Source organism: Conger conger, chromosome 18 (assembly GCF_963514075.1).
Source record: "Conger conger chromosome 18, fConCon1.1, whole genome shotgun sequence".
NCBI lineage: Eukaryota > Metazoa > Chordata > Actinopteri > Anguilliformes > Congridae > Conger > Conger conger.
In genome coordinates, this window is record NC_083777.1 from 18,792,843 (window position 1) to 18,805,240 (window position 12,398).

The following is a 12,398-nucleotide window of genomic DNA, read 5'->3' on the forward strand; positions in this document are numbered from 1 at the left end:
TTCCCCTGTTGTTCCTCTTGGATTGCTGTAAATTTAGAGAAAAAGGGCTTGTGTATTTTTTTTTCTGCAAGTGAAGTGCTTCTCTGTCGCTGAAGTAACCCTCTCAAGTAGGCCTAGTGTGTTTTCACAATCCAGGAGCGTGTCTCCCCCTAAATTGAAATGAAACCAACGCCTTTGCATCCATCTGATGTCGCTTAATGCATTCGCAACTGAATTTAAATCCAATCTCGGCTAAACAACATAGGCTATAGTCTAGCAATTAGAATGTAGCTATATAAAAATCTGAAAATATAGGAGATGACTTGTCTCCCCGCAAGCCTACGCGTATGGATTCATGTACGGGAAAAGAATACATCAATTTCAAGTATACCCCTATTATATCACAACTATACAAATATTTCACATTAGGCTATAACAATATCTCACTTACATGGTAAAAGTAATTCTTCAACGAAATACAAAATGTAAATGGAACCAACTCTCAATATCGCTGAAAAGTCCAAATAGCTATTGTGTTGCTCATTATAATCATAGGCTCATGTTATGCCCTGGTTCATTTTAGGGGAGGTTGCGAGATTATTTTTCTCATCTACAATTTCAGAGAAATGCATGGTTAAAATAATAGATAATCGATGGCTAGGTTATGGACTGATAAAGCAAATCGATTGTCCTCAAATCGCTTTGTGAATCTGCGACGGTACACTTTATATAGAGAATGTGAATGCAACCTCACGGTCAACATCCTCTAACTGGGGAAATGTGGCAAACCTTTATGGTATTCTGCATATTCTGCTTCCACGCCGGTAGACTCGTCCTCGCATGGGTTGCTGTACGGCAAAGCCTCCTCTTCCCTGCACTGGCTGGGCATTCCTCCAACAAAGAAAGTTTGGACTTTTTTGCTTGTATCTCCGTTATGTTCATCAGTGTAATCCGAAATAGTGGAATCGGGGCATCCCTTGTTAGCTTGATGAACCGTATGCAGCTCGGAGCGGGCCAGTGCGCACAGCTGTGGAAATCCCCCGATAACCGGAAAGCTATCCTGATTATCACGTCCGCTGTTTAGTATGTCATGGATAGAAAAATAATTCCCACTTTGTGCCATTGGAAGCTTTTAAAACGTGTTTCTGTTCTTTGCTTTGAGCGTTTATTACAACCCAGACTCTCGAAGTAAGAGCACTGGTCCTGCTGGGCGATAGCCGTCCGTATTCATCCAAAACACACGCCAAAAGATAGAAGTTTAAGCATCGATAAAGCTGTTTTGTCTCTCAGTTTTGTCTTTTCTCGCTTTGATTTAATTGTCGGGACAATCCTTCTGGTCCAATCAACAGCCAATGTGTCAAAAAATGTCAAGTATATCAGCCCTCTTGCCAACAGCGAGGAACACAGAGTTGATTGGCTCCCTATACCCCCTGGCTCCGCCCTCAGACCTTTGAAACACTTGTATTACAATAAGAACCACAGAACTCTTCCAAATGCAGTTTCATTTAGATGGCGGTTTCCATCTTACTGACACGACTTCCTTTACATTATCAAGACGGTATAATGGATTTTAGTCAGTCTGTTAAGCTACAGAACAGCTGGAAATGTTTTAAAAGTAAACTTAAAAGTATTTGGTCATGGCATGGCTATAGTCTGTAAAATGGCTGATCTTTTATTTCAATACATTTACTCTCATCTTTCAAGTAAGTTTTTTCAGTAAACTTTTTTTTCTGAAATTCTTAGGTGTCAAAATTAACATCCTGAACAATTATTGTAAATAAAATCAAACAAAGTAAAATTCACAATAAATATAATTTGTGATAAGGTTAGAGAATACACATGGAGGGATTATTGACCATTCCTCCATGCAGAACTTTTCAAGATCGTTGATATCCTTTGCGCTTATGAAACCCCCTCTTCAGATCAGATCATAGGTTTTTGATGGGATTTATGTATGGAGACTGAAATGGCCATTGCAGAACATGGATATTGTTTTCTCTTAACCATTTCTGTGGATTTTGATGCATGTTTCGAGTCATTGTCCTGTAGGAAGATCCACCTACGACCAAGTCTCAGCTTCCTAGCTGAATTCACTATGCCATTGATCTTAAATAGTGCCCCATGACCACTGGTAGCAAAACATCTCAAAAACATTCATGTAATAATTTTCACAAAAGCCTATTCGAGTTTCGTTCCGACGTTTAGATGAAGGTTTATTTATAGAGGCTTCCTTTCCGTCCATTTAAATTCATGTTTTTTATTTGATTAGATTTTTGTTTGCATGTCTTCAGATCGAGCCGTATGGGCTTTGCACCAATCACATTTTCATTTTCAGTGTGTAAGCGTAATAAAACAAAACTGCATGTTAACTTACATGATAAATATCCACATAGCATAATTCTACTATAGAAACAGAAATAAACGAACAAAAAGGAACAATAAATGTATAGTTCAGACATATTATATATTTCCTCTTTCATTATTTCCTGCAAATGTATATATCCTTTTGTAGTCCTATGCAGAGCAGGGATGGTGGTCAGCCAGTCTGAAGTGTTATTTCGATCTCCCTCTGGTTATTGATGATAGGATTCCATTATAATTATCATATTATAATATGATTATATCTTAGTAAGTATTCATTTTATTCAAGAGAGGTGGATTCGGTTCTATGGAATATGCATATGCAATCTAATTTATATTACTTTAAATTCCGCTTCGTAGCTCATTTTCAAAAGATTATGCCAGAGGAGATTATTGGCATAACAATTGTAGAATGGAAAATGCAAAACAGTGTTTTGCGGTTGACATATTTTACATGGTATATTGAGTTATTAATGATAGGGAAATAACCTTTATTCATGCTCGATCGTTAAAGCGATCCAAAGAGGCTGTTCGTCTTCGTAGCTACCGTAATACCGTACATACCGTAAATTTATATTTATGCTGATAATTCGAGTGTCGGGTGCATCCTGTCCAGCTCCTTAACGGTGATTAACGATTTGTTGAATTTTTCAAAATGTGATTCGTCATAGCAATTATTATTCATATTTTGTGAACTAATAATGATACAATCTTGTTTGAAGTTTTATATAAGGTCGAATAGAGCTTATTACAAAAATACTGAATAGTGATATCCTACATCTAATGGTGTAGCTCATTAGCCTGTGGCGGCGGAATTGAAATATAATGCGAGTTTATTCGAGATTAATATTAAATTATTTGAGATTGAAATTCTTGTTCAATGAATAACGTCTGTCATCGTAATGGACTGATCATTTTTTCATGATGGATCTCTCGCCACCTTTGAGACCCTGGCAAAGCGGCGCCCTTTTGAAGTCAGACTCTCCAGTTGTGTTTAACAAGGACTTAGTAGGCTATTTGCAGATGTGTGCTGCGACGCCGCTAGCGTGCTATAGGTTCGTAGGCTACTGTTGAATGATTTTTGGTTTGTTTGTATCCAGGTGGAATATATTGCTCGTGGTCTCTTACACTGAGTCATTTTCACTCCCAGCTTCATTCCGGTAGTTCATTGCGACCCGTTGACCGCAGCGCGTATACAGACTCACTTTCCCCATATATAAAGATAAAGAATTTCGAGAAGTCCACATCGCATGTTCCTGGAGAGGGTAAGCTATTCAAATGACCACTTTGACATAATTTAGTATGTGGATAAATTTGGTTTCGTTGCATGCCATAGCTTATTTATTCTTAAAGCTTAAAATAATAGCTGTACGCATCCTGAGCCCTTTGTTAACAGATGTTAAATTTCTTTCACTAGATGATTTTCAGGCAAAATGATTATCCAGTTTGAACAAATTAATTAATTAATTACTTTAATTATAGCGTTGGAAATATTAACTGTACTTACATGTCTGACTGCACCTATAGATGTAGATCTATACATATTTTATAAACGCCGACACTGTTCCGGCAAAAGTTTATGTTTTAATGACTCTTTTTGATATTTAGCCCCTACATTACTTGTTTGTGTAGACTACATTGCATGGGGGAGCGATCAGAGGACTTAAGTATCCAACCTTTTAAGAACAGTCAGTGTCTCCCCCTTGTGGACATCATAACGCCATTCTACCAAAACATACAGGAACCTTCATGTGGTGTGATATGAAAACATGTTTCAATCTATCAATGGTTTACATATGAACATTGAAAAAATGACACGTAGTTATTTTAATGAAGGAAACTGTATACGTCTCCCTCCAGTCACTGTATCAGGCTTCCGTGTAAAAGGTGCCAGAAACACAGATGTGCTGTCCTCGGATACAACCGGTGGTGCCGTATGGTAGGTGGGCAGACAGGAGGAGGGGGCGGTTATGATGATTCCAAGGGCCCGGGCTGCAGTAATTGCAAGGACCCCTGGTGGTGCCTCTGGATATAACTACTGAGTATTTCAGTGTAAACCGCGATTAGTGATAGATAGTTATACAGTTTTAATGAGTTTTTTTTTTTTTTTTTATTCGAAAACGTTTGTTTTTCAGCCAGATTTATCTGAACGAAATGTAGGCCTAAATCAAGTAGCTCATTAAAATAGGCCAACTAAAACAGGGGCACTATTATTTCATACTTATGTTTATAAGTAGGCGAGGCTAACGCACAACCTCAGAATGTAGCTATTAAATCTTTATTTTTAAAAGAAATGGTAACTGTCGCCAACAAAATACATCAATGATGCATTCTTCATTCTTGCCGGAGAGACTTAAAATATTAGACGGGTAGCTCAGGGCCCTTATTTCTTTGACAAATATGTAGTCGCGCTGTGTATATTTTATCGTACTGTAAACACGCCGTGTCTGTGGCAAGCATGCTACAAAGAAAACATTAGGATATAGCGATTGCTTCATTTTCCTAGAAAATTCAGTGTTTGTTATGATTTGTGCTCCGAATGACGGTCGAGTAAAGCAGAATATTTAATAAACATTGACGTTGTGTGGTTTCAATCGCTTTAGTAGGCTAACATGCCTCATGTTAAAAAACACATCAAACTCAAAGTGGAGCCGTTATTCATCCACACCTGCAAGAGCTTCTGGCAGAAGAGTTTCCGTTCATAGCGCTTTAGCTCAGACCAGGGATGACTGAAGATCCTGATCCTGGCCGAAGCTGTTGTGTATCTATGTAGGTTATGTGTGTAGTTTCTGTTTAAACGTCAGATACATTAGTAAAACGTTTACTTCAATTTTAGCTAAATGTTTTCACAGTAAACATCACTTCATATATCAGATGACATATTTCTTAAATGTGTTGTGTTACCACCTCAAAGATAACATATTCCGAACCAGAATGAAATGCGATGAAACCAACCGATGATACAGTAACGAGACGTGCAGAACTATGTTGTGACTATTTTATTATATTCTATAAAGGTAAGTTATTATTAAAAAATGTCTTCTCGGACACTGGCAATTGTAATAATTTCTGTAAAATCTGGAATTCGAAGAGTCTTTTATGTTTTAGCTAATATTTAACAATCAGCAGCATTTTTCCTTCTGACGAAGCATGAACCTTTTCATATTGTATCCTATATGTAGGCGCGATGTCAGATGCACGCTGTCGAAACATGTCTGGGTCGTTATTTTTAACCCTCCTAGGAATTCTGCTTTAGAAAAATGGTACTCTTTTGACTTAATTTTGAGCCGAAATGTACAGTCGATATATAGGGTAATCACTGGTATGGGTCCAAAGGCCAGCCTCCTGAAATCCAAGTGCAAAGAGAGCTCGAACAACTCCTCTGGATGCAGTTGTGTGGATTGTTTAAATATTTCAGCCAACAGATCATTACAGGAGTGTTTCTTGAAAATGATGCAACTATACTGTTATGGTTCCCATCCTGATTCCAACTACAGACTGCCCCTTTGACAAAACCAGGTAGAGATACACTGCACATTATTTTATACTACTATGTTTGGAGCTATAAAAGGCCACCCCCTCATCTCAAGTTGTATGGCCAAAGCTTTCAAGTTGTAATAATTTGTTTGATTCCCCAGATACATTTATATATATATATATATATATATATATATATATATATATACACCCAATTAAATTGTCATCCACTTTCTCTATTCTGCAGCACACATTTCTCTGAATCTAGATTGCTTGGGAGTGCATACATCCATGATATACTATCCATTTTTTTGTGCTTATATGAGGAATACAGCTTAGATGACTGCTCCGAACAGGTGTGGTTGTTAGAGAAGACATTTCCCATCCCTGGATATGGTTTATACTTGTCTTTTGTTCTTTATTTCCTGTGGCTGGTTGTCAAGGAGTCCCTTTGTTTTATGCTGACTTTATGGACTCTGAGAATGGCCTTTGGAATTGATACCAGCCTTGTCTTCGCTGACAAAAAAGGTGCTGCCTACCGCCCTACAGCTTGAAAAAGGCCTCCTCAGGCATCACTGCCTGTCGCCAGGTCGATTTGCATTTTGTCAAGTGTTCGGGCCAATTAAACTGACACCAGGTATGCCCTGCTGGCAGTGCAGCGGTCCGGGGAACCGAGGATTATACCTTAGTATCAGTTAGAACCAAGCCTTGGCGTGCCTTTGTTTACATTCCAATTCATCTTCATTGTGTTTTACATAGGAGGAATGTATAATTTATTTTCTTCCCCTGTGATATAGCAGGACAAGTGGACATACCTTAATACACTTTTAGATTAATGCAATAAATATGTATAATGTGTTAATTTGTTTGCTATCGTATTTGCATATGATTGGAGCTACATCAATGCAAATTAGCTATTTAGGGGTTCACAATTAAATGAATTGTTTAAATGAAATTAATAAAAGTGTAGTAGTAGTCTATGGTATATCAAAAAGTTAGATTTTCCAATGTTTGTCCAGTGGGCCTACACTATAGCTCCATATGTACCTTTTAATTATATTGCATTTAATTACTTTCATTGAAAATAAACATGCTATTTATTGACCTCCTTATGGTACAATACCTTTGCATGTTGCATGTTCCAATGGGGAAAAGGCTATATATTCATGCATAATGCATAATTGTATAACAATAGTAGGGCTTCTGTACAAACTTTAAACATAAATGTTGTATGGCCATTATATACATATATTACATAAATATTGCTGCAATTATACCTGCTACATTTATTATATTATAGCTGCAACATTTGCCAATCATACCAATTCCCCTGCCCTCCCCATAATGGTGCCTTTGGATCGTGTGCAGTCTCCAGCACGGCTGTGTCTGTTTTATGTCCATCTTCCTTGCCCGTCAGTTTAAGCGCTCTTATTTTCTGTTTCCTGTCTCATTCCTTGTCCTGCGATCTCCAAAAACGTGCATAGCTTGCCCCCAGGTATACTTTAACCGATACAGTGTTAACAATCGTTTCCAACTGGAAAGTTGTGCGGTGAATATATAGAAAAAAGAAAACACTGTATTAAAGGGCCTTAAAAGCAGTAGTTTGCATTCTCATGAAAGAAGATAGCCAATTAGGCTTTTTAATAGGCTACATCATTTTGTTAAGTAGCCTACAGGCAGATATCTTTTTTATTTAATTGGCATTATGAAGGGCATTGGATAAATTTAAGCTCATAAAATTCAATCTGGATCAATAGAGTTTTTTTAAAATATATATTTCAAATAGAGAACCTAGGCTAAGCAATCACAATTAATCAGTTGTCGTCAAATTGATTTCGCCAACCTATCTCGTAACAGTCTTCAACACAGAGCAATGCAGTGATTTGTTTTTATTAAATCTTCAAGGCCTACGCAGTCTGTTTTTCTAGTCCCTCCGAGTCAATTTATCTTAAATTCAGGATGTAGGCCTATTGTCTTCTCAAGACCACATTTGCTATTTTTTTCAGTAAATGGTTTCTTAATTTTAAAAGTTTAAAACAACTGAAGAATTTTAAATATAGTGATATATATTTCTAATAGTTTCTATTTAAACGGCATCTTACATTTTTTACTCGTCTGGGACATGTTGTGGTCTCGTCCATTGTGTGCCTCAATACCTCGACACGAATCCGTTTTTTTGTTTTTTTTCCAGGGATCACACGGTGTCCCATTCGGTTTCTGCACTCGCCACTTCCCAATAACCGAATGGCTCAACTTGTAGCAATAATGACCCTGCTTTCAGACGACAACCTCCCGCTGTACACCCTCCACTTCGCCCACTCTGGTAGAGCCCGCTTGAAGAGCTCACTCCCTCCCCCCTCAATCAGAATCCCTTTCTGTGCTCACAAAAAGAATGGAACAAAACTGAACACATTTCGTAGCCATCGTCCCGCTATCCAGCCATTTGAAATAATGCTCCAGACTCTGCCTCAATTAGGAATATTTTAGGACGTCAATCTTGCAGCTCTCTGGCCCTTTTGTTTTTGCTGAGGGCTAGGCCTTTTCTGCCACATACCTTTTGTCCACGAATCTAATAAAAGCCATTATTCATCGTCTCCAACCCAACTCCAAGAGCTTCTTTTCAGTGGATTTAAGGGGCCAAATCGCGTCCTCAAAGCTCGCCAATGTAAAATAACTTCCTCTTTTCACACCGCTTGGCATTTGGACAATTCATTCGAGTGTTCATGGATTGCCCTCTTTAGTTGAATCCTGCAATATATTTTTTTGGTAAATGGTGATTGGCTAACAAAGTTCATTCGCTGTAACCAACGCCTGACTGTGTTTTTATTCAAAGCAGTTTATCCCCAATGTTTTTAAAATGAGTAAAATGGCGGCTGTAGGAAGGAAAATAAGAATTGTAGGCCTATCCATGTGCAGTAAAAGATAGGCTACGCGACCTCAATTTGAAAGCACTTAATTCTGAGAGACAAATGTGGGAAAGAGTAGCTCATGGATTTCAGCTTGATCTTATTGATCAAAATATGCAAATGTGAGATGACGTCGTTAGCAATATAGGCTAACTGAGATGATTGCCCAAATAGAGATGTCGACATTCCACTTCCCTAATCCACTTAAATATAGGCCTATTAGGCTCGCAGCTTCAGTATTTATTGCACTGTCCTTTCGCCCTTCCGATGAGCAACATGTGTCAATATATATATATATTTAGGATAATATAATAAAAAAATTATATTAACAATTACTAACAATTAGTATAACGTTTAACTTTTGCATTCCTTTGAAGTGCATACCCATTCGCTGAGTTTTTTTATTTATTTTTTATCGAGAAGTCCGTCTTTCAGAATTATCTCGAGAGTTGTATGCAAATATAGTTTCTAAAAGCGTATAAACAAAACAATGTCACGTTATAAGTGGGGGGGAAAGTTTCCATTCATTGAAAGAAACATGCGAGATTGATGCACAGCTCCTTTTAATCCAAATATAGATTGCATCTGTTCCCAAAGACTGGGTGCTAGCATGAGTCCGTACGTTTGTGGAGAATCGGCAGTGTGTATGTGAAATATGTCAATTGACTTTACTACCGACAATCTCAGCGCAGCAGTGGAGTTTATACACTGAAACCCAGTAACCAGTAGCCTATTCTTTTGGTAATTATTGGTATGACAGGCCTACACCTTTGATTGGACAGAGGAATTAAACATTTGGATGTCCACCGTTTACTGAAGTCCTCCTATTATGATATCTTGCATTTATCATGTTTCTTTTTTTAGGAATACTGTCAGGATGTAAGACATCCTTTTAAACATAGATTTCCATGTCGGTTGGTGTTACAACAGGAAGGTATGTTAGGGAAATATTTCCGTTAATTTTGCCTTATATCTTTGCTACCAAGCACGGATACCCTGCATTGTTCCTTGACAGGTGGAGACTGTTGTTCCTTGGTGCGTTTGAGACTGTGGAGAAGTGCCGATATTTGCTATGTTGCCGAGGTTCCTGTTCATAAAAGCGTTGGCCGTCGTAGTCGGTGGAAGAGAAGGAATACTTGAGTACGTGCAACTGTACCCATTATTATACGCAGGGCTATTGTAGGCATACGCTGGGTAGCCGTTGTAGCTGTAATGGTTCGTCCCCACCGTATATGCCGTGTTGTAGTTCTGCGATCCTCCCAAGCAAGGTTTGCCGTCCCGAACCAACACTGGCACTGCCACCCTTCTTGGAGGTGGCGGATGGGTGTTGCCGGCCATTTCCAGCGATTTGTCTTGACGCTGCCTTTTGCACTTATACCTTCGGTTTTGGAACCATATTTTGACCTGCGTGGAAGTCAGCTGTAGACTGCTCGCTAAGTGTTCCCTCTCGGGCGCCGACAAATATCTTTGCTGCTTGAATCGCCGCTCCAGTTCGAACACCTGGGCCTGAGAGAAAAGAACTCTGGGCTTGCGTCTGGTTCGCTGTTTCTGGGGTCGCTCTGAGTCCGATTGCCTACCGTCATCGCATTCCTGAGACTTGAAGACAGCTCTGCAGCTTTCTGTGACATAAAATAAAGTTGCAAAGGAATTAATAGACCGACAGTGAGTTTAATGTTTTCGGTCCACATCATAAAATTAAGATTAAAATTTGAAACATGCAGTGCACTGAAAGAAGGTGTTTATCCAAATATATTCGGAGGACGCATTCCTTGATTATTTTCGTAGCATTTTTCAGATTTTGTAAAGTATAATATCTTCAGTATAGGCTATACAATCATTTAAATTACTTATAAATATAGGTTATTGCACCAGCCCTTGTGAGAATTATGCGCATATACTCTTGTTATCATATAGGGCATAGGGAGTCATGGTATTAGGATTATTATAATGTGAAAGGTACAGAGACGGGGGTATTTCTGCATTCGTCATTACAAACAACCCGAGCATGTTAGTAGTTAGAACTCTCAGAAGATGACATTTCTGTTGTTAAAATTCCCAAACGGCATAATCAAAACACAAAGATTCGAGTCACCTTGACTCTTCAAATAAAACAGTACCCGAATAGGATTCATAGTACAATGTGAATAGGCCTACGTGTACATAATACTATAAGCGAATAGAAATAGTGGTTGCTAAATGTAATAAAATAGACAATATTTATTTATCACATTCCTTTACTGGAATCTCACAATTGTAGCTCGAGGCCACGTGAAATAAATATCCAACGCTCTATTGTTAATCGTGTAGTAGATATAACAGTCAATTGCTTTTGTTGGTCTCGCATAATTATTCCCTTATACTGTATCTCATCTTAATGTTTTGAATTTATCCATGACTCTTACACTCTAATTCATAGTTCATTGAATGTGCATTTTGAAGTCTCACATCTCCCATATTCAATAATGTATTTCTCATATGATTAACGAGAGAGTAAACTTGTACTATAAAATAAACAGGTAAAGAAACAATAACAACACAAGCAAGTACAGACGATAAATAAGGCCATACTGGCGACAGACTGACGGACGTAGACAGAAAGGATAAAATAGCTTGCATGCAAGATGATGTTAAACAGTCTCTAAACTATGCTCTAAACTCTTAACTATGACGAGTCCATACAATTTGTGGAATACAAATGCCCAGTGAGACATTGAGCATATACTGAAGTTAAGACACTAATTTCATGAAAAAAAAAATCAGTATAAATATCTTACTCACTGGATCCCTGGTCATCGTTTGGGACTTCTAACAGGGGGTCGGTTGTATGTCCTAGCGCGGGTTGGACGTACATGTCCGGAGAGAGATTGGCTTCGCCTTCACTACCCTGCAGGGACAATGAATTCAGGTAGGACATTTTCTCCTCTCCGTCCGAGAAGCGGGGGCTTTCTGTGGCTGCAAGCATGCACGTGGGAGGGGGATGTTGCGGCTGTTGTTGCAACTCCAGATGTAGCTGCGCGTGCTGGTACTCGAGATGCAGAGACGACTGCCGCTCCAGGTTCAGTATATCTTTGACAGAGAACGGTGTAGAAGTAACTGGACTCTGCAGCATGATCAAGATATGTTCGGTCACATTAAGGGACTTACCTCTGCTGAGGAGGAGCTGCGAAACGCAATAACCCTTTTCAACGAATTATATTTGTGGATAATCGTTTATGTAATGGCATAGAATACAAATGAATTCACCGCCGTCAAAAATGATGGCTAAAGATTTCGGCGGACTGTCCGTGTTCCATGCATGCAGAGAAGGGTTGACGTACTTCTTGTGACAGCTACAACCTTCAGCTGTTGCCTGTTTTTGTTACTGGAGCTTGTGAGAAGCAGAGCTCCTCTCCTGCTCCGTGATGTCACACTGGGCGGGATAAGCCGTGAGAAAGACAAGGAAGCAGTCGCTATGGCACATAGGCTATTTGTTGAACAAGACCTACACAATTCTTCTCCCATTGATTCTGTTATGGCAATACGATAAAATGCATATGCTACAATACAAGCACCGTTCATTAATATTGTAATGTTATATTTCTGTATGATTATGTGAAGACTATGGGCTAATATCGGAAGGAAAGAATTTATCGAACCCATCTTCGCCTGACCACGACCACGCACTTAAAATAAATT

General features: G+C 38.7%; 1 protein-coding gene across 1 annotated transcript; it reads right to left on the reverse strand.

Annotated features, from left to right (window-relative positions):
• Positions 1-9,701: 9,701 nt before the first annotated feature.
• LOC133118726 (homeobox protein Nkx-2.3-like) lies at positions 9,702-11,835 on the reverse strand. The gene is made up of 2 exons (XM_061228899.1): positions 11,502-11,835; positions 9,702-10,342 (listed from the first exon to the last, which is right to left on the reverse strand). Exons 1-2 carry the CDS (start codon positions 11,830-11,832, stop codon positions 9,702-9,704), a joined length of 972 nt encoding a protein of 323 aa, XP_061084883.1. The 5' UTR covers positions 11,833-11,835.
• Positions 11,836-12,398: the final 563 nt, after the last annotated feature.